This window comes from Falco peregrinus, chromosome 2 (genome assembly GCF_023634155.1).
Source record: "Falco peregrinus isolate bFalPer1 chromosome 2, bFalPer1.pri, whole genome shotgun sequence".
NCBI lineage: Eukaryota > Metazoa > Chordata > Aves > Falconiformes > Falconidae > Falco > Falco peregrinus.
In genome coordinates, this window is record NC_073722.1 from 117,918,125 (window position 1) to 117,940,214 (window position 22,090).

The 22,090-nt window shown below is 51.7% G+C and overlaps 2 protein-coding genes across 2 annotated transcripts in view; both read right to left on the minus strand.

Annotated features, from left to right (window-relative positions):
* The window catches only part of DNAH9 (dynein axonemal heavy chain 9), a 186,023-nt gene extending 180,564 nt beyond the window's left edge, over positions 1-5,459 (minus strand). Inside the window, exons 1-2 of the mRNA XM_055796132.1 lie at positions 5,276-5,459; positions 1,385-1,581 (exon numbers count right to left, since the gene is read on the minus strand). Coding sequence (XP_055652107.1) covers positions 1,385-1,476 — 92 coding nt within the window. The 5' untranslated portion in view covers positions 1,477-1,581; positions 5,276-5,459. The remainder of the gene's footprint in view (positions 1-1,384; positions 1,582-5,275) is intronic.
* A 467-nt stretch (positions 5,460-5,926) lies between these two features.
* ELAC2 (elaC ribonuclease Z 2) lies at positions 5,927-20,166 on the minus strand. Its single transcript, XM_005236206.4, has 24 exons — positions 19,853-20,166; positions 19,724-19,774; positions 19,579-19,649; positions 18,814-18,878; positions 18,099-18,156; positions 17,520-17,588; positions 16,843-17,001; positions 16,281-16,339; positions 15,533-15,591; positions 15,372-15,444; positions 14,212-14,324; positions 13,457-13,555; positions 13,116-13,254; positions 12,952-13,037; positions 11,779-11,888; positions 10,721-10,817; positions 10,152-10,290; positions 9,376-9,414; positions 9,107-9,216; positions 8,555-8,654; positions 8,353-8,473; positions 8,084-8,162; positions 7,193-7,337; positions 5,927-6,488 (listed from the first exon to the last, which is right to left on the minus strand). The coding sequence occupies exons 1-24, from the start codon at positions 20,149-20,151 to the stop codon at positions 6,246-6,248; spliced, it is 2,583 nt and encodes an 860-aa protein (XP_005236263.3). The 5' UTR covers positions 20,152-20,166; the 3' UTR covers positions 5,927-6,245.
* Positions 20,167-22,090: the final 1,924 nt, after the last annotated feature.

The window sequence follows — 22,090 nt, forward strand, 5'->3', positions numbered from 1 at the left end:
ACCTGCCAAGAAACCGTGAACTTTAGTAAAAGGCAATTCTGGCAGGAGGAGATCGCGACCACCGACTCATATACCACCTACCCAAATCGTACCCCAGACAAATTTCTAGACTTTTCCAACCTTTACTGCGCAGAATCGGATATGGGAGGGGGGTATGTTAATGATTTTTGGGAAATATTATGATCATGCATGAATATTTAATGAATATGTATGAATAAGTTCTATATATGGTGTGTGATTCTGAAGCTTGGTGGGCGTTGATCGTGAGGAGACTCACTCACACACCCGGCTGTCAATAAAGAAGTGTCTGCTTATCTACATCACATTGGTGTCAATAAGTTCTTCATTCCGAGATTTCAGTGACACCATGGCTGCAAGCTTCCAGCAAACACATGATGATGACACGAGGTGCAAACATATCTGCCTTCATCAGCCTTCCAGACATGGCTATTTCAGACTGGGCTCACAGCACTGCAACAATCAAACCCCTTCCACTCCCAGCTCTGGGCACCAACCTGGCTCCTCGGAAGGACCAGGGTAGAAGAAGTTCCCCCCACTGCAATGTGAGACCTACTAGCAAGCAAAGGATGGGGATTCCTCAGCTGCTGGACATCTTGCAGGGTAAACAACTGCTGCGTATCGGGCTCAGCCTCTCACAGCTGCCCAGTGGTCTGGACAAGGTGATCAAGAGCACCCTCAGGCAGTTTGCAGATGAGACCAAGCTGGAGGGGAGTGTTGATGTGCCAGAGGGCAGGAGGCTCTGCAGGGGGGTCTGGGCAGCCTGGACTGATGGGCCAAGGCCAATTGTAGGTGGTTCAACACTGCTCCATGCCAGGCCCTGCCCGTGGGTCACAGCAGCCCCAGCAGCGCTGCAGGCTGGGGCAGGGGGCTGGGAAGCTGCCCGGAGGGAAAGGGCCTGGGGGGGCTGGCTGACGGCCGGCTGGGCATGAGCCCCCAGTGAGCCCAGGTGGCCAACAGCATCCTGGCTTGTGTCTGAGACAGCGTGGCCAGCAGGACCAGGGCAGTGACCATCCCCCTGTGCTCAGCACTGGTGCAGCTGCACCTCGAACCCCGGGTTCAGCTCTGGGCCCCTCGCTCCAAGAGGGACGCGCAGAGGGGCTGGAGCGTGTCCAGGGATGGGCAGGGGGCTGGGGAAGGGGCTGGGGCACCAGTCTGATGGGGGGTGGCTGGGGGAACTGGGGGGGTTCAGCCTGGAGAGGCAAGTGGCTCATGGGGGACCTGATCACTCTCTACAGCTGCCTGACAGGGGCTGTAGGCACGCAGGGGTCGGCCACACACCTGGGGGAAGGAAGGTCCCCAGAAGACACATAATATGCACCAGCAGCAGGAGAAAACCTAGTGGAGAGCCAGGGGTGGTACTCACAATTTCTCATTTTCCAGATCAATGTCCTCGATTCCCTCCGAGCCAGCTGGAAGAGGCAGCAAGGTCTTGCCTTTTACTTGGCCAACAACCATGAAAACAGTACTTTTTAGGTTGTGGACATGATGCAAAATGTCTTGTGACACCACTTGTGGCCAGCCCTGATGGTTCTTCTTGTTCGTCAGGATGGGCACAATCACCTGTAGAAGGGGTCATGAAAGACCAGTGGAGAAAACAGTGCTGCAGGAGACAGGCAGGCCACCAGGCTCCAAGGTCCTTGCTTGGCCAAGCCTGGAGATCCATAGCCATTGCTGCCTCAAGAAGTTCCCTATGTGAAATGAGGGCAGATGACTACAAACGGTCTCTCTACAGGCCCACTTTGCACACTAGCATGCCCTCTCCCCCGAATCCAAGCAGCTGAGAAGGTTGGAAGCCAGCAGACAAAGCTAGCAGCCCTGTCCTTGGACTCTCCCAGCCTCCCAAACCTTCAGCTGGACACTGCTCTGTGGACTCTGGTTTTGTGCCCTCACAAGACGTCCTGGTCCTTGCTCCCCATTCCACTGCCAGGGCAGGGAGGCAGGCAGGGGCAGGGGCTCCAGGCAGCCCCCAGGACCAGCAGGGCTGAGCTGAGCCCGCAGGCTGGCCCCAACAGCAAACCCCGGTGTGCTGAAAGGGAACATCTGGGATCTACTGCTGGTGAGGGTCACCCAGGTCCCCACCCCAGCTGCACTGCAGGTCTTGAGCACAGTCACTTCACAGGTGGTTACCCAAAGCTGCAGCCCACTAAACGTGATTTTTGTCTTTATTAGTGAGAGTCCCCAGGGTTTGTACTGCCCCAGGGCTGGGCTGGCCGGCCCCCAGCTGCCTTGGGCTCGTTTGAGCTGTGAGAGCAACACGGTGTCTGTCACCCACCCCGGGCTGGCCCTGCGCTGGGACCAGCCTGCGGCAACAGCCTGACAAAGCCAGGCTGCCCCTGGTGACAAACAACAGCCCTCAGCGTTACCAGGCTGGGGGAGGCCAAAAGTATCAACACAGCTACAAAGGGAGGGAAGGCGGAACAGGGACAAAGCAGCCCAGCACCCACGGTGCCATCCTGGGGTGCTGGCGATTCTTTGTCCCCACAACGGTCACTGTGGACCCAAGGAAGACCCACCCCAGCACCCTGCGAGCCAGGGACCCTGGGAAGGGGGAGCACAGCCCCAGGGGACACAGGCAGATACTGCCAAGTTCACCTGCAGTAGTTTTAACCACATTATTAGCCAGATTTTTCTCTATTACTTAAATGACATGGACTGTTAATGCTCATAATGCTGTAACCAGTCAAACAGCAGCTATTCATTCTCTTTTTGATTGTTAAATGATAATTGGACTTAGGGTGAAGCCCCAGCACTGAGGCGTGTTCCCTTCAGCCATCACAGGAGTTAAGTGCACAAGCAGACAAGGTCACCTGGCCGTGACCTCACTGGAAAAAAACACACAGTTGTGGCATGTCTGTTCCTGGTGTCCTAAATGATCCACAGAAAGTTTGATGCAAACTGTTTCTTTCACTGGACAAATTCTTCTAAGATTGTCCTAAAAACTGCCGATTAAAGACTGCACGAATCGCTTGTGCAGCACAACACACGGCCCCAGCCTCAAGAAATTCAAGACCGTTTCCACTTTCCTGCAGGCCCAGCCCCATCACCCTTCCTGGGAGGAAAGTGGGACCCAGCCCAGGCACAACCTGCTCTCTATGGAGGTACTGCAGCTCTGCGAGGGTGGGGGGAGAGAAAAGCCTGCAAGCGCAGTCAGGATGCACAACTCCAACTGCTGAAGGCAGGCAGAAAACAAGATCTAACAAGATCTGCTCCAGTGTCCCTACCCCAAAATCTCCCTGAAGCAGGTGGTGCTCAGAGCACCCATCATACACAGCTGCTGCCACTTCCAGACAGAGCTGGGATGCAAACGCCACTAGACCGGCAAGCTCGCTGGGAGCAGGAGGCTCAAGCAAACACCCCAGAACAAAAGTTCCCCATGTACCTAACACGTTATCCCACAAACCCAAGATAACCAGTCTAGGAGCCTGCTCTGGGGAGCCCAGCCTATTCACCATCATCTTAATACACCAACACCATCACCAGAGCTGCTCAAATCAAGCAGCTCCTCCACTTCCCTCAGTGCTGAGGTTGCCCCAGGCTGGGGGGCATCAGGAATAAATGCAGACAGTGCTGTCTGCTTTGGGCTGCTAACGAGGGGGACGAGTGAACCACTCAAAGGTCCCTTTGGAAAGCACCAGCCCACCCGAGGCAGCCAGGCACTGAATTACAGGAGGCTCCTGAACATTGGGACACACTGTGAGGGTGACCGAGGTGCCTCAAGGAGGGTGTGGCAGCTCCATTGCCTCAAGGAGGTTGTGGCAGCTCCATCCTTAGAGATACTCGAAGCCACCTTGCCGTGGTGGTGGGCTGCTAGCTTTGGGTGGCCCTGCTTGGGCAGGGGGCTGGACCAGACGACCTGGGGGCATCCCCTCCACCCCCCCCCCCAATAGATTCTGTAACACGGGTCAGTCCCGCAGAGGCAGCACGCTGATATGCACCGGGATGTAGGAGCAGTTACCGAACCCCGAAAAGCCCCACAGGCAGCAGGCACCATGAAGCGTGGAGCCGGGGTACGAGCGCGCCGCCGAGGCCGCGGTTCCCCTGCGCCAGCCCGGCCCTTACCTCCTCCACCAGGGCGGCGAAGTGCCCCAGGGCATCGGCGGGCAGGTCCCCGCAGAGCAGCTCCCCGGGGCCGGCGCCGGGGCCCCGGAGGAAGAAGAGGGCCCTGGGGCGGGGGGCGGCGGGCGGCGGGGGCGGCCCCAGCACCAGGTCCCCGCCCGGGCCGCGCCAGGCCAGCAGCGCCGGCCCCTCCGCACCGCGCAGGAAAGGCCGCAGCGCCCGCGCCGCCGCCCCGCGCTGCCGGGGCACCCCCAGCGCCCGCGCCACGCACCGCACCAGCCGCTCCGCGGCGGCATCGGCGTCCGGACCGGCGTCGGGACCGGCATCGGCGTCGGGACCGGGCTGCGCCGCCGCCGCCGCCTCCTCCATCCCGCCGGTGTTTGCGGGGAGGAGCCGCCGTTGCCCGGGGGACGCGGCCCGGGCAGGAGGGGGGGCCCCGCGGCACCGGCCCCCGTCTCGCCTGGGAGACGCTGCGTCCCCGGACGGGGGATTTCACGCCGGCATCCCACCGGGACAGCTCAGGCCCCCCCGGCTGGCTCGGCGGGGCACGTCCCTGCCGGACCCCGCATCGCGCCGCTCCCCACCGCCACCGTACTCACACGGACCGCCTGGGGCGGCAGCTTCCGCGCCGCGCTCCCAGCACTGCCGTACTCGCGTAGTACTAACGCCTTTACGTGGGAAACTGTTCGTTATTTCTAAATAAAAGACCCTTCCTCCCCTGTGAGAGAAGCACGGGGATCCTGTGCAGTCCCAGGCTGCTCAACTCACCCTGCAGCAACCGTGACCCCTCAGCAACACCCCGTACCCTACTGACACCTGTGCCATCCCACTTACACCTGCACCACATCAAGTAGTCAGTCTTTCCCCAGCCCCCTGCTATCCTTACAAGCCCAGCAGCCCTTTTCTGTAGTACCCAGCTGTGTCAATTACCCAGTTTCTGCTTTAGACAAGCATATTAAAGCACAGCTAATTGACAAAAGATGCTTTCCTGCCAGTTTCTGTCTTCAATTTTCCATCACCCTGAAATGAAGTCTTAAATCTTTAATATGTGCTGGCATCATTTGCTGAGCAGCACCTGGGGGCCCGGTGCCTTTGAGGTCCCATCTAAAAATTAACTCCTTAATTGAAAAAGTGCAAAACTACCCCTCCTGCAGCACCAAAAACACTCCTCTTAACCACAGACCTTCCACATATTCACCTGCTGTGCCAGCTTTCCTGTCCTCCACAGCCAGAACTGGAATTTGGTTGAGGAAACTCCTGGTTGTCTGTTCTGGAGTCATTTGAAAGCCACCCCCAGCTGCAACCAGCCTTGACAAGCAGAGCTCCTGTCCATAGGGTAACAGAGGCAGATAGGATTTTGCTGGCATGAAACACAGCCAGAACAGGGATAAGGCTCCATCATCAGGGTGAGATCCTGGTCTCCAGACCAATGCTGTAATGCAGAAACAACCAGCTGAGCTCATTCTCTGGAGAATTCAGGTATTTGTTTTCCCTCACTATATCCCCCCTTTAGCCATCTAAACCAAACACTGCCTCCTCCTGGGCTACCTTGAGTGGTTTATTCACATTCTAAATAAACATTTTGGAAAACTGATCTTACGGGGCGGGAAAAAAAACCAAACCAGCCAAGAAAAACAAAACAGGAACACAGTAGCATTCACAATGCTAATTTAGCCTAAAAATTAAATCGGGTCCCGTTTTATAGAGGAATTTCCTCCTATGATCTGGGTTCTGCTATCTAGTTACATTCCTCATAATCCAGAGACCCGTCCACCTTATTCTGGTGGATCCACAGCCCCTCAAAGGCTTTTCAGACCTGATCTCCTGGCAAAGGTCACAACTGCTGCTGTTACATTATCAAGGGTTTATAGCATAAAACCAGAAATTAATACCAGAGAGAACATCATTTTGGCTAAAATAAAAATGACACATGGACTGGTGAGACCCAGGAACAGGAACTGTATGGGCAGATACCGCTGCCACAAGGACTCGTGCTGCTAACATCCTCTCTTGGTAGCTTCAGCCCATGGAGATCCACCGATGACCAAGCAAACCCAGATGCTGAGGCCAGCCCCATTTTCCACAGCGCCCTTGGCACTGCGCACTCCTGAGGTCTGCAGAGAGCAAGGCACCTCCTACAGAGAGGTGCATTCTCAACCTCGTTTCTTTCAGTTTACTGTTTTAAGCTTCTTGTTCGGTAGTTCCTGATGGTTCTTGGCTTGTTTCCGTTTCTGGCATAGTGCTTCCTTGTTCTCACCACCAGCCAGTTTGTCCAGGACTATAGCAGCCTCCTTTAGCAGCCGCATCTCCCGTTTTTCCTTCCGCTCCTCCATTTCCACTATGTCATCTGCAAACAAAGCCTTCAGAGGTGGGATCAGCTTCGGGATGGTCGGAAAGTCACCAAAACGTACCTGAAATACATCAAGAACAGGAGCATCCGCGTGAGAATTGCTTTTTGTTCTCCTTCCTTCCCCTCTTTTGCCCATGCAGCTGGCAGGGCACTGCCTCTTCCTCTGCACAGCACAGAGGAGCCTGAATCTTACAGTTTTCGGATGCATTGACATTAGCGGGCAGGTCATTATTTTGAGCCCTACAGCAGTCAGCCCGCAGATCCCATAAGCCAAGCCATTTACATATTTTCTTCACAAGAAATGATGCAGACTCTGTACAAGTTCTGATTGATTATGAGCTATTCTCACTGCTACAACTGCGTTCAATCCAATAGCAGCAGCTTTTGGCTCCTGGATGTCTTCTGCAGAAAGCCATTAAAGAAGCACACTAACTGAGAAAGGAGTGGGAATGGAAGCAAGATTAAGTTTTCAACTGGGAGTAGCAGGTACAGAACAGAGGTGACATGAGGAAAGTACCCAGCAAGTTAAGAGTGGACTTCTGTTCCAAAGAGCCATCGGCACCTGTGTCGCTCTGTGCCGTTTCCCCACACTGCTGTGATGCCTGCTGCCAGTAGTGAGAGGAGCTGTTGCAGAGGGGACTTACTCTTCAGAAGGAGATGGTGTATCAATACGTTACTTACAAGTGCAGAACTTAATTCATGAGCAGCCACCCCAAAGTAACACTGAACCTTTCCCCACAGTCTGGCTTAAAGCTCTCTACTCACCCTCATGTGATCAAATGCAATTCCAACCTTCTCACTGAAGTCTTCACTGAACAGTGGGATCTTGGCATATCTCTGACTGAAGTGATTGAGCATGATGAACTCTGCGTTCATCTTCATCCCAGTCTGGATCGCCTGGGAGGTTGTGCTGCAAAAGGAACAGGTCACACCAGGCTGACTAGAACTGCCCCTCCAACACAGCACGGCAGACTGCTCTGCACCAAAGATCATACCACACCAACAGCCAGCACTAGATACTACCCAACACTTGCCAAGCAGAGGGTGGCCCTGCTCTCTGCAGGTGCGTCCAGATGCCTCTGCCTTTGGCAGACTGCACTGGTGGCAAGTCTCTGAGCACAGGAAGGCAGCTGTAATTACTTGGAGCTCTGCATTTAAGAGCTCCTTAGAACTGGGGACAGGGGCTTATTCAAACACTTGTCCTAGGGGTACCAGCAAACCCAGCTTTCTTACACTGTAATTCAATGTAATTCTGAGAAGCTGTTCTCAGGTCTCCCCACTTTTGCTGGGGGAAGCATTCTCTATCACTGGGTATAGTGGTCAGTTTGAATTGCACAGCTGCAGGGGTAAAATAACTCTTGAGCTTAGTCCTAAAATGTAATCAAGCAGAGGGCCCTTCCTTTGGGCTCGTCTATTTGTAGAATTGCTATCATCTACTTCAAAGCTTTCCCCGTTTCTCTATGGGGATGTTCAGAGGACCCGAGAGAGTTACAGAGCTGGTGCAATGAGCAACATGCCCTTTTTAGTGCTGAAAATCTCTACGCACACCAGAACCATCTACAGGACTTGGGCCCTTCACCACCACCTCCAAGGACAAAACTCAGAACTCAGCATCTGTGCCTTCCTAACAGTGATAGACAACGGAACACACCCCACCTGTGTGTCTTCTCTATAGCTTCTTTTTCCATGCCGTCTTCTAATGTTGCTTCATGGATCAGCAGGGTAGCGTTTTTACCTGTGTAATCATATATTCAATCTTCAGTTTAATACAGACTAGTTCAGCTGCCTACGTGAACTCTCATTTCCTCCCCTAACCCTCGTGTTGCAGGCCAAGTGCCAAGGGATTGGGGATGCCTGCTTCAGATGCTAACAGTCTGAGACCTTTTGCCAAGAGATATTTCAAGCAGAGGGTTTTTGTTACCTACCCATTTGTACTAAGGCCATGCAGGGCATTGTGTCACCAGAATAGACTACTTTCCAGCCAGATTTGTGGATCATTGAACATGCAAAAGCATTTTTACAGTGCTGGACTTCACAAGTCTGAAACTGAACAAGGATACGGGTGTTAGACCTCAGGTCCCCTCTTGCCCCTCACAAGCAACTGACCCCACCAGATCATCAGCTTACCTCAGCCAAGTCATAGCTCTCTAACAAAGAGCTAACAAACCATTTGGCTTTAGGTTTGATGTTCTCGCAGCCTTTCACAAGAGACCGGGAAGCAATCATCCTGTGAGGGAGGGGAGAAGAGAGAACTAAGGCTGCTTGAAGATAAGAGCAGGTTTTACTTTGTACCTGTCCTATTTCTGCTATTTCTCCTCAGTTTAGCACCTTATGAACACGTTACTTTCATACACTCATCTGTTTTAACCCTTGCTTTCACTATGCAGTGCCCCAGGAACTCATCCAACTTCCTTCCCTTCCCACTGTCAAATACTCTCTTCCAGGAATCTTTTTTCACTTCCCAAGGAAAAGGAAAGCCTGCATGTAAGCCTCTCAAGTAGCACAACTGAGTAACAAATCCTATCTTCCCCCTTTGTAAACAGCACATCCTAGTTCAACACATGGTGCAAGGAGTCAAGAGCACCTTCAGCAAAGGGGTGTGGGGAATGGATGGCAGTAGTTTGCCTTGAATAAGGATCCAGCAAGGACATTTCTTAATACACCACACAGAACACTCACTTGATGTCTCCGAGAATCTTTTCACAGTGGTTGTGATACTCGTGTAGCCATGGCATGATCTGTTCAGGTGCTACCAGAAACAGGGGGCTGAAAGCCTGACCAAGGGCTGCCTGGAAAAGCAAAGGCAGGGGCTAAAAAATTAGTACAGGGTGTATACCACATCAGAGAGAAGAAACACCTAGGGAAATGATGGTGCTTCACCACTCAGAAGTTCCCCACCCCTCACTCCAATGCAAGTTCAGGAGCAGTGAAACAACAACACTACTTACAAAAGCTCTCCGCCTCTCCATCAGGATGTTCACTAACCCCTACAAAGGGAATAAACACAACAGCGATCAGTAGTCAGAAATACCTGGAGCGTAGCTGGCAACAATGCTACTGCAGATCAGCAAGCTGCTGTTTTTCAAAAAAACTGTATAGTCACAAATATATGATTACTGCTTTCCCAGTAACTGCAGCTGGCTGGGCTGCAGTAACACTGTCAAAGTAGCTCTGACACTACACTGTCACACACCCCAAGCTGGTGGCCAGCAGCTCACAACACAAGCCCCTCAGCCCTTCCCAGTGCTGCTGTGTCTGCTCCCAAAAGAAGGGTGGAGAGCAGAAAGTCCCTACCCAACACCTCAGACCCAGTGTGGTTTTCAGACACAAGACAGCAGACCAGCAAACAGCCGGCCCTGGTCAAGCCCAGTCTAGAACAGACCAATTGGTCCTTCCGTGACTATTATTTGCAAAGCACTGAAGGAAACAGAGTTGGACACTGAAAAATTACAACTCTGGATGATCCCAGCAAGTCTGCAGGGACCCCAGCAAGAAGGGAGAGAGGATTAGAAACACAGACAGATTCAGTAGTGCCTGGGGATTGCAAAGGGGGAGTGCAGCCCCAACAGCAGCGCAGCCGACATTCAGCCGCAGCTACATCTGCGTACATATAAACAAGCAGCAGAGCATGCCTTCACAGCCGCAGCTACATCTGCGTACATATAAACAAGCAGCAGAGCATGCCTTCACAGAACCCCTTCTCCTTCTAACACAGCCAACCTACCGAATGATGATCGGTATGCATGTGAGACACGAACACAGCTACTATGTTACACAGCACTTGGTCAACTTGCTCTCCATAATGACGACAGAGCTGTCCAAACGTTCCTTCTCCACAGTCCAAGAGCAGAGATCGGGTAGGGCTGGCAAGACAAGTCACAAAGAAGTTTAGCAGCCACTGTATGAGCTCTGACCAGGGCCCATTCGGGGAGGGGGATCTTTTGGGTTGGAAGTCAGAGAGCTCTCAGTGCTCTACACCTCTAAATGCTACTCCAGTCCTACCAGCCAAGGGTTTAGAAAGGCTGTTCTGTCTGCATAGCTCATTCTGGTCCTGCGTTGAACACACCCTTGGAGCAGATGGTAAAATGAATGAACATTAAATGTTGGGCTATACAGATGGCTCTCAAGTCTTCTCCACCTACATAAGACAGGTGCCTGAAACTGAAGTCCTGCAGGTGCCACAATAGAGGCACTCTCCCTGCATCATCAACGCACTGGTCAAAACAGCCCTTGGGTAACACCCTCCTGAGACACTGAGCCTCTCCAAGCAGAATGCATGGCACTGGGATTTACCTGGTATTCACTAGCGTGGAACTGACATTTCGAATTTTCATTGGAATGGCAGATCCTGTTCCCAAGAACACAATTTCAGGATAAGCACCCACATTTCCTGGAGAAAACAGACAAGAATTTGTAAGTGAATGTTACCCACATACTGCCCAGTCAGATGGCATTTAGTTCAACAGCCTAGTAACTCCAGAGTCTAAGTGTCCAGCACATTCATTACTGCCTCCCTCAGCCCCTGGCTTTCCTACAGCAGCAATGTTTACAAGGGAAGACAGAACAAGCACCAGGAGGGGCTGGTGGGGAACACGAAGCTGATTGATGAGAAGCTCAATAAAACTGGGCAATGTGCGCTTGTAGCCCAGATAGCCAACCATGTCCTGGGCTGCACCAAAAGAAGTACGGCCAGCGGGTCGAGAGAGGTGATTCTCCCCCTCTACTCTGCTCTTGTGAGACCCCCACCTGCAGTACTGCATACAGCTCTGGGGCCCCCAGCAAACAGACATGGACATGTTGGAATGAGTCCGGGGCAGCCATGAAGATGCTCAGAGGGCTGCAGCACCTCTCCTATGAAGACAGGTTGAGGGAGCTGGGCTTGTTCAGCCCGGAGAAGAGAAGGTTCCAGGGAGACCTTATAGCAGCTTCCCAGTACCTAAAGGGGCTGACAACGAAGCTAGAGAGGAACTTTTTACAAGGGCGTATAGTGAAAGAACAAGGGGTAATTGTTTTAAGCTGGATGAGGGTAGATTTAGATTAGATGTCAGGAAGAAATTCTTTGCTGTGAGGGTGGCGAGGCACTGGCACAGGCTGCCCAGAGAAGCTGTGGATGCCCCATTCCTGGCAGTGTTCAAGGCCAGGTTGGATGAGGCTTGGAGCAACCTGGTCTAGGGGAAGGTGTCCCTGCCCATGGCAGGAGGGGTGGAACTAGATGATTCTATGACTTAGAAGCACCTCTTAGGCAGCAGGAAAACTGCATGTTCACAGCTTTGTCTGGGCTCTGAAGCAGCAGGTCCCCAAGACCTCCTGCTTCCCATTACACTGATCCAAGACAAGTTGTTGATCCTTACCTGGTACAGCAGACAGGCTCTCTTTGCACTCCTTTACACGAGTCTGGAAGTCAGGGAGATCCAAGGCTTCACTAACAAATGCTTCGTGATCACAGACAGTCACAGCATCTCTGAAACAAGAAATGTATCAGGATGAGGCAGGACAGGAACTCAAAAGACAGCATTTTCCAGAGCAAAATGCCACATTACTGTGCCAAAACAGCCTAACCACAAGGGGTCAAATGCTCCTTCCAAATTCGTTTTGCGGGGTGGGGGAAGATACATCCATGAGCGTGGCGTGTGCCAAAAAGGCCTGACTGGGGTGGGCCATGCCACAGAAACAATCACAAACAGTGACTGCACTGAACTGAAGAAGCTCCTGCACTAGTACTATGCTGCCCTGCGCTGTCCGGACCCAAAGAGCTGCCAGACACTAGAGGGCACCGCAAGGCAGCTCAGAGACTCCTGGAAAGTAACGGCCACCGAAAAGGGCTCCAGGCACCACTCAAAAGCATAAGAGACCTGTGCTCTGGTCCTACATCACAGCATATGCAGTACTGCAAGCCTTCAGACACCTTCAGCAGAGAAACTTGAGCTCTTCTTGGCATCTGGGTCCTCCTAATCAGCCCAACAGACAGAAATTTGAGCCATGGCAGCTGGTATCCCCTTGTACCACGTGGTCCCCTGTCCTTAAGATCCTCACCGAGCAGCTTCATCTGCTTGTCCACATAGCAAGCAACAGTAAACACTGCAACTGTTTAACCACCTGGGGCTTTTGGCTCCGATACTGTTTGAAGACCCAGAAAGCCTAATAAGACTCTCACTGGGCTCCCCAAAAAGTCTCTCCTTGCCACCCCACCTGCTCTGCCACAGCCATGGCTGGGTGCACAGCATCATATGAGGTCAAACCAAAGGACAGAGGAGCACATGAGGCTGCAAAAGCAAGGGACAGAAACAATAACCCAAACCACTGGCCAGGTGGTGTTTTCACTGCTTCATTCATCCGTGCCCTACACCTTGACTGAGACTTTAAAGTACAGGGACACACCCCTCAAGACACAGTTGATAGCACAGCTGCCAGTAAGAATCTGCAAAGGATGCTGACACACCACCCTGCCTCAGCACAGACTCACAACTGAACAGCTGCTTCAAGCCAACACCCAAAACCCTGGTAAGTCAGAGATTCCCACTGACCTCTGCCACTCCTGTTGTGGTCTCAAGTGGTATTTCAAGAGGCACTCTCCTCGCACAATGGGCACGCTACACACAGCCTCTTCTTCCTACAGGGAGAAGAGTGACATTTAACACCTTCTTTGCTCAGGGGCACAAGGTACACAGGCAAGCAGGGCCTGGCCTACCTTGCTCTGGTAGGTGGTGAGCAGAGGGAAGATCTCTGGGTGGATGAGGTTCAGCTGAGTTTGGATCTTGTAGCTGCGTGGGTTGTGCACCGCAGAGCAGTTTTCATTGAGCACCAAGTGCTGAGTTCCAGGCCCAAATCTGTAAGACGACAATAAAATGCACAACAGCTTCAGCCCCATGTTAGAGTTGGGCATATGCATGCACCTGAGCCACTAGCTAAATTCTCATCCGAGCCAGCAGTCCTGCTGTCAGCTAACAGCTATTTCTACTCCGGGAAAAACATAAAAACATGCTGCTGCCCAGCAGTGATAGGAAACCAAGTAATCAGAAGATCACATACCTTTCCAGCCATTGCTGGTAGCGGCTGTCTCGAAGCACTGACTCTGGAGTCATGTGAATAATCAAGGCCACCTGGTTCTCAGGGAGTCCCTCCTGGTACCTGGGGCACATTCAAATAAAGAAATACCTGTGCTTCAGTCCTCCATCACCTTGGCATCCCCTCCCCTCTCCCATCTTGGTGCTACTAGAGATGCCGCCCTTGAAACAGGCAAAGTACGGATCATCTTAAGAGCACAGCCCAGGACCCATAGGCTCCTCATCACGGTAGGCGTAAGGTTCAAGACTCAAGCCCACTATTTGCTGACACCTCCACTCTTCCCCCCAGGGCAGCTCCTCTCCTCCAAGAGCAACATCATCTGCAGAACCTTTCAGGAGGCCAACAGGCTTCTGCGTAAGCCCTGCAGAGACGTTACATGCAGCCCAGGCTTCCACCACACATGGAAGCAGCAATGTCTGCACTGCTCTGCTCTGCAGCAAGACACCAGTGCACACTTCCTTCTCAAGAGGCCCCTGAGGGAAGGGAAGACATGCCTGGGACAGTTATAGAATCCCACATGTCCTGCACAGACCTGCCCTTCTTAAAACGTTCAAAATGCACCACTAAGCCTTTCCTGCATCTCTAGCTCCTTAACAGTGCCAAACAGCTCAGACATCAATCACAAGAACCAACACATCTAGAACAGAACAAGAATTTCTTTGGCAAAGCTCAGCACAAACGTCTTCCCCCAAACACCCCAGGTCACTCAGCCCCACTACCTTCGGAAGGTCTCGTTTTCACAGACTGCATCCACAAAGCCCTCGTGAGGACACTCCAGCACAATGAACACTGGGCCAGGATCAGTAGGGGTGCACAGTTCTTCAGGAAAGAGCTGCGGGCAGATACGCAAAGACCACACCACAATCAAGCTATACACATGCAGCTCCTTCGTGCGTCATTGTGTCCAACTCTTTTGGCAGCTGCTCCATCAGCCATCTCCCTGCAGGCAGCTCCAAACCAGCTCTTGCAATGCTCAGCAAACCCAGCCAGCACAGTTGTTCTTCCCCTTCTGCTCCCATTACACAAGTGCATTTTGCTATGTAACAACAAATCCCAACTCCAGTCTCAGAGCAAACCTCAGCCTAACGTAAGGAAGGGAATTTCAGCAGCCCCTAGGTTCCCACAGCAGACTTAGATGGTGGCAAAAGCATGCTTAAGAAAAAAAGCCTTTGTGCAATTCTTATAACACAAGCATATGTCAGTCCTATCTCCCAGGTTATGATCTTCACTTACAGATCACCTGGGACATGGCCAGAGCCAGCTCTGCCTCTCAATCTCTCAAACACTGGTCTGAAGTAAGATCATGCACACAGGAACCATTGAACTTCTCTTGGTCTAAGAGGTGCAGGCAGAGTAAGGAGGGAATGATAGCTACACAGGCATTCAAATTCCAGACTTAAAACGTGCAGAGACTTAACTCTACTAGTTCTACTAGTTCACTCCTATACTTGTATCAGCTTTGGGAAGGGGAGATGAAAAAGCTCTGACGAACAGCAGACATACAGCCATAGTCACAAATGAGAATTTCAGAGCAGACTTCCCTAAATATCCCTGCAACAGCCCTAGACATGCCCTGCACCAGAGCCACATTCAGCAACAACGTGGGGCAGGAACAGGGGCCAGTCACTAACCAAAAGTAGCCACTCAAAGCTCAAAAACAGCACTCCCCATGCCAACCTCTTAGCAGGGATGAGAGGGAATAGGCAGACCACCATCATCCAACCTTGCCTCAGGAATGGGTATAAAAAAAAAATCTAACAAAACACATCCCAATACCTACTGGGAGGCAAAACATTCTGCACAAAATGATTGTCACCCTGGGAGCCCGCTGAAGGAGGGACAATGGCAAAGCCAGAGCAGAAAGCAGAAAACATCTTACCTCTCTGCCTTCAAAAGTGATTCTCTCCCCGTTTTTGAGGGCTGTAATTATGGGAAGAATGGCTGGAGTTCCGCTGAAAACAAGGGCATTGAAATATTTAGCTTGCCAACATCAACATGCCTGGTGTTGTCCCGTTCCCCAGGCTGGGATCTTGTACTCACACTGGCAGGCCCATCTCTTGGGCTTTAGCTGCTAGGAATTTTCCCTTCTTTGGGTGAATCTGAAAGGAGTTAAACAGAATTATCAGCCAAATAAAGAGGGCCAGGAAACAAGAACCACATACTTCCAGTTTAAATGTTCCCCAACAAGCCAAGGGAATTTCTTTTCAGTTCCACAGCCACTAGTCTAATTTACCCCTAAAAAGCTTTTACTAGACTTTCTGGTTTCCAAGATCATGCTGCTGCTTCTTGCTTCCTTCTTTAGCCAAGTAGGCAGGACACGCTTCCCTACTGTAACCACTAAACAAAAACTGAACCCGTATACTCTTAACTAGCTGTCCCATGAACACTTCTAAAAAACATGTTTCCGGTTCTTACACATTCCTACTCATGCTGCAGTTACTCTGACCTTTGAAATACAGAATCACAAAATACCTTCAAAGTCCTGCTTGAAAATGCTATCTCCAGTTAAATCTACTTAGCAAGACAAAACATCCTAACAACATGTGGAAGCACTTCTTTACCAAGAGGCCAGTCAAACACTGGATTGGAGTCCTTAGAGAGGTGGTTTATGCCTGAAGCCTGTCAGTGTTTCAGAGGCATTTGGACAATCGCCTTAACAATACACTTCAACTTCTACTCAGCCTTGAAGCAGTCAGGCAGTTGGACTAGATGATCATCACAGGCCCTTTCCAACTCTATTCTATAGCCTATTTCACATTGGTTTAGAGATCTTCGTGTCCGAGCTTACTTTACAAAGGAAAGCCATCACCAGGTCAAGATGCCTGCTTGCATGCTTCTCTTTGTCACCTGTAAAAGAAAGCAAAAAACTCAGAATCATCACTATCATTTTTCTTTAAGCCAAAATGTGTCAATGTTTGCTAAAGCATTAAGAGGAACAGTGTCACCCAGCCCATTTGGAACCCAGCAGCAAAATGTTACAAGCACCTAAGCCCCGAGAGCCCACGGTTTCAGCTACAAGAAACAAAATAAAGTTCAAGACTGTAATTTAATTACGAGTGGATGCTGTGGTTGATTATTTTTCAAAGGCTGAAGCACCTACTCCAGTCAGGGGCAAACTACTGCAAGGAGTAATCACACCCCAAGTAGGAATCACATTCAATTTCTAGGCCTTATTAGTTCTGCATCAACTTCCAAAATACCAGAACTCATTCTGCTCTATGTAATTCTTCACCTGAGCAGAATTCTCTACAGATCTCACTTCCAGAGGGCAAACTGCTCACAGGACAAATGGACATCCTTAATTTGGCATTATTTCACTAAAGTTGAAAAGGTCATTCTGTTTTCTTCACCTGTTTTCTTTGGGCTTCCTTTTTCCTTGCCTTCCTCCAAGCTTCCTTCCTGTGCAGCTCTTGGAGATCCAGGCCCTGTGTCCCCTTTAGGGCTATTTCCACCTTGGGTTGATGCTCCAGGACTCTGAGGCAATGTACTTACAGTAGCTAGTGGTTTTCCTGTCCCAAATCAAATAAAACTAGACAAAGATCACTCAGTCAAAAGGGACAGCTAAGAAAAGCATAAGTAGCATTCCCTCTTCAGTGACACTCATGTTTAAATGGCACCAGAATACAGAGCTCTTCCCCCAAGTCTGACTTGCACATGCTAGTCAAACATTTCAGAAGCTATCCATCGTCTAAGTCCTTCATATTCTCTCAAAACTGCTAAACTCTGTCAAGTCTGTGCCTGTACTCCAGATATCACAGTTTCCAGCAGCAAGAAAACTCAGATGGCTAAGCAAGCCGAATCCAGTGAAGTTTCACATGTCACTCTATACACCCACACCTAAAGGAACAAACCAAGACCCTGACTCAGCAGGTCTTCTTTCTTTGAAAGAGAACCTTCTTCTGAGAAAAACATGCAAATTAACAAACCTCTCCTTACTCAGGCCTGCAAACAGAAACCACTCCTTTAACAATAAGCATAGTTACTGAATAAGTGCTTCTCCTGTCTAACCGCCACATCACATGCTCACCTGTAAGAGGTATTTGGTAGACTGTCATCGTCTCATCCTTATACTCAGGCTCTGTGTGCAATTGCACAGCTGAAAAGAGTACCAAAACTGGCATTAACAAATTAATAAGGAGATTCATACTCTACAATACTTTAAATCAGGAAAATACCTTTTCCTCTTTCTTAAAAAGACCCTACTGCATGTCACCCTTCCCTTTCTCTGCCCAACTGCAAAAATCAATGAATAATTCAAGTTCTTAAGAAACCATTATCCACAAAAAGGATGATGATACCACTGTAAGAGTTCACTAGCAGACTCTCAAGCAAACTGCCTGTACAGTGCTTTAAAACCAAATGCTGTCTGCTGGTTAGACAGACTGGCAGCAACCTACCAGAAACAGAGCTGTAAACACTGGTGTTTTCCAAGACTGCTCTTGTGATGTTTTTGAACAGTGTATCACATCCAAACAAATGTTTAAAACTTTCTTTGAGCAGACCTAAACCAGAGGCATTTATTCTGAAGTTATTACTGTTCAATGCAACCTTGGCTGCAGCTGAAACAAAAAGTTCATATTCCGCCACACATCACTGACCTACGTACCTAAATCCATCCTTTTTAGGGGCCCAGGAAAGAGTCGAATGGCTTTCAAGTAGTTTTGCTGGAAAAGAAACAGTGTATCAGGAGGCCCTGCCCAAGCAGGGCAGTTACAGTTACTTTCACTATAGTCAAACGCTCAATGCCCAGTCAGGCAAAAACTGGGCAGCACATACACATAGCCAGCCAGAAAGCACCGGGCAGGTGCCCCGCCTCCAGCGGGCACTGCTCATTTAGAAAGAGAACATAACCACTCGCCCCATCCCTTCTATAAATATAATTAGTCAGCAGAAACCACAAGGAAGTAAAACAATGCTGATTGGAAATTTTCAGCCTACACATGCCATTAGGCTGGCAGGGATCACGTTAAGCAGGAGATCAGAGACCAAGTTTCTATTAAAAGAAAATGGGAAGGGAGCAGACAGGAGAACAAAGGATGCCCTTTTTCCAAAACATGATTTACCAGAATATTAGCTTAAAAGACAGCTTTAAGGAGCTGAAGTCCGATGCCGTCCTGCATATAACCGAAGAGATTTGCTTTTTAAAGCCAGCCCTTCTGGCAGAACCTTCGAGCTGGCACTACCTTCAAGCTGGCACTAACTCAGACTAGCATTTTACACCTGCACGGTGTTCACTCCTTTGACACCAGCTCTCCCAATTCCAAGGTAAGATTTAGCATTTGAAAGGTTTGCTCTCCCTTCTGCAAGCTTCCTCTACTTACCAGCTTTGGTGGCCCTAGGAAAACACATCTTTGAAGCCCCACTGCCTTTAAGGTGAGAATCATACCTAAAAGCAAGCAGAGAAACAGCTCTACCACTGGCCCGCGGATCACACAAGACCCCTCTCAGCACTCAGGACTGCTGGGCCTCTCCATGAAGGCCAGAAATGAACTCTGATCCAAATTCAATTTTGTCTCAGCTTTCCAGCTGCTTTAAAAAGTCAGATATCTCTGCAGATAAAAAAGGTATCTAGAGATCTTGACCAGTCACAATTTGGAGCAAGTTACCTGAACAAATTGTTAATCTCCGCCTTTCTTGGAGGTTTCCAGAATTTTAATGGACAAGATCCTAAGTGACCTGTTCTATTCCCACCCTGCTTTGAGGACAGGGGTGGGCCAGAAACCTTTGTAGGTCCCTTTGAATTCAAATTAGTCCAACTCACGAACAGCTCCCTGCTGACAATGCAACACTGGTAATGCCTTCTGCTGTAGATTTAAGATAAAAAGCCACGCATGCTGGTGAGGCGGCGTCTCTACCACCCCATATTCACGCACACCATAGCGGAGACCACACCACAGCGGGAAGCACCGCAGAAACCCACACACAATCAGGAGCGCTCTGACACTACCTCTCCTCTCTCCACTGCTACAGTAGAGCCCCCCCCCGCACCACCCATCAGGCAGCCGGCACGGCGACCACCCCTGGCCTTGCCAGCTGCTGCCTTGGGCTGGGCTGCGCCGGGGGCCCCCAGGCAGGGCCCCGCTCACCTGGCAGCCCACCGACGTTAGCCCAGGCCACTCGGCTGAGGAAGATGCTGTCCAGATGGGAGATCTTCAGCCTGAGAGACGAGACGAGGGTGAGCAGGGAGCGATGCGGCCCCGGGACGCCCCCCACCCCGACTCCCCAACTTACTTGTGCTCCTGCATGGCCCGCTGCGTGCCCTCGCCGCAGTTGAAGAGATACCTGAGGGGAAGAGGCGTCAGGGCAGGCCGTGCCGGGCCCCCAGCCCAGACGGGGGCGTCTCCGCGGCCCCGCACTCACCGGTTGAAGTCAGAGAAGACGTAAACGGCGGCGCCGGCGTCGCGGCTCCCGGCCGCCACCACCTGCACGTAGACGGAGTTGGGCCCCGCCAGGCCCGTGCCCGCACTGCGCCGCCGCTCGCGGGCCCACACGTGCCTCGGAACGTCCTTGGGCCGCCGCGCCGGCCGCGCCGCTGAGGAGGCCCCGGGCTCCGCCACGGCCCCGGGCTCCGCCATGGCCCCGGCCCGGGCCAGGGCCCCGGCACCGGCCGCCACCAGCCGCCCCCGCGCCAGGCCGAGCACACGCGCCAGAGCCCACATCCGCGCGCGTCCCCGAGACGCGCCTTACGTCATCAATAAGCGCAGCGGCTTCAGAGGCCGTCCTCGCCACGTGATGATGGAGAACCAATAAGAAGCCAGAAATTGCCCCCGGCCACCCGCCAATCAGGAGCCTCTCACGGGCTGGGCCGGGCCACCGTCCCCTATCACGTGACAGGGATTAACCAATCGGAACTGACGCAGTTCTTCTTCGGTCAGGGAGCGCTGCATAGCTACTAGCAACGCTGTAGCCAGCAACGCAGCCATGGCAACGTGGCAGCCAGCAAAGTGGGCCATAGCAACGCTGGCGCCTAGCAACGCGGTACCCAGCAACTTGGGCCCTAGCAATGCAGCACCCAGCAACGTGGTACCCAACAATGTGGGACCTTGCAACGCAGCACCCTAGTAACAGGGTAGCCAGAAACGAGAGCCCTAGACATGCAGTACCCAGCAACGCAGCACCCAGAAACTTGGGCCCTAGCAACGCAGCACCCTAGTAATGCAGTACCAGCAACACAGCACCCAACAATGCAGCACCCAGAAACTTTGGCCCAAGCAGCACTGTCGCCCAGAACGTAGGCCCTAGCTACACTGGTACCCAGCACTGCGGTATCCTAGCAACACGGTACCCAGCAACGCAGTACCCAGCAACACAGGCTCTAGCAATGCAGGCTCTAGCAACGCTGGCGCCTAGCAACAAGATACCCAGCAATGCAGTACCATAGCAACGTGGTACCCAGCAAAGCAGTATCCAGCAACTCAGTACCATAGCAATGTGGTACCATAGCCACGCACTATCCAGCAACCGGGTACCATAGCAACATGGTACCCAGCAACACTTTTCCTAGCAACAAGGCATCCAGCAATGCAGCACCCAGCAATGCAGGCCCTATCAACACGTGGTACCAGGCAACTTGGGCCCTAGCAACGCAGCACCCTAATAACATGGTACCCAGCAATGCAGCACCCAGAAAATTTGGCCCTAGCAACACTGGCACCCAGCAACGTGGTACCCAGCAACGTAGGCCCTAGCAACACTGGCGCCCAGCAATGCGGTACCCTAGCAACGCAGTACCCAGCAACACAGGCTCTAGCAACACTGGCATCTAGCAACGTAGTACCCAGCAACGCAGTACCCAGCAACTCAGTACAATAGCAACGTGGTACCCAGCAACGCAGTACCCAGAAACTTTGGCCCAAGTAACACTGGCACCCAGCAATGTGGTACCCAGCAACGTATGCTCTAGCAACACTGGCGCCTAGCAACGCAGCACCCTAGTAACGCGGTACCCAGCAACATGGTACCCAGCAACTCCGTACCATAGCAATGTGGCACCCAGCAACGCATTACCCAGTAACTCGGTACCATAGCAATGCGGTACCCAGCAACGCATTACCCAGCAACTCCATACCATAGCAACATGGTACCCAGCAACGCATTACCCAGCAACTCGGTACCATAGCAATGTGGTACCCAACAATACTTTTCCTAGCAACAAGGCACCCAGTAATGCAGCACCCAGCAATGCGGGCCCTATCAACATGTGGTACCCAGCAACCTGGGCCCTAGCAACGCAGCACCCAGAAACTTTGGCCCAAGCAACACTGGAACCCAGAAACATGTTACCCTAGCAACGTAGGCCCTAGCAACACTGGCACCTAACAACGTGGTATCCATCAACACAGTACCCAGCAACTCAGTACCATAGCAACGTGGTACCCAGCAACGCAGTACCCAGCAACTTGGTACCATAGCAATGTTGTACCCAGCAATGCAGTAGCCAGCAACTCGGTACCATAGTAATGTGGTACCCAGCAACACTTTTCCTAGCAACAAGGCACCCAGTAATGCAGTACCCAGCAATGCGGTCCCTATCAACACGTAGTACCCAGCAACTTGGGCCCAGGCAATGCAGAACCCTAGTAATGCGGCACCCAGCAA

Coding starts and splice junctions, on each gene's coding strand:
- ELAC2 (XM_005236206.4), bottom strand. CDS start 20,151: ATGTGGGCTCTGGCGCGTGTGCTCGGCCTGGCGCGGGGGCGGCTGGTG. Junction 16,340..16,842: donor AGGAAGCCCAAAGAAAACAG/GTGAAGAAAACA, acceptor TTTCTTTTACAG/GTGACAAAGAGAAGCATGCA. Junction 13,556..14,211: donor GAAAACGAGACCTTCCGAAG/GTAGTGGGGCTG, acceptor AATGTGCCCCAG/GTACCAGGAGGGACTCCCTG.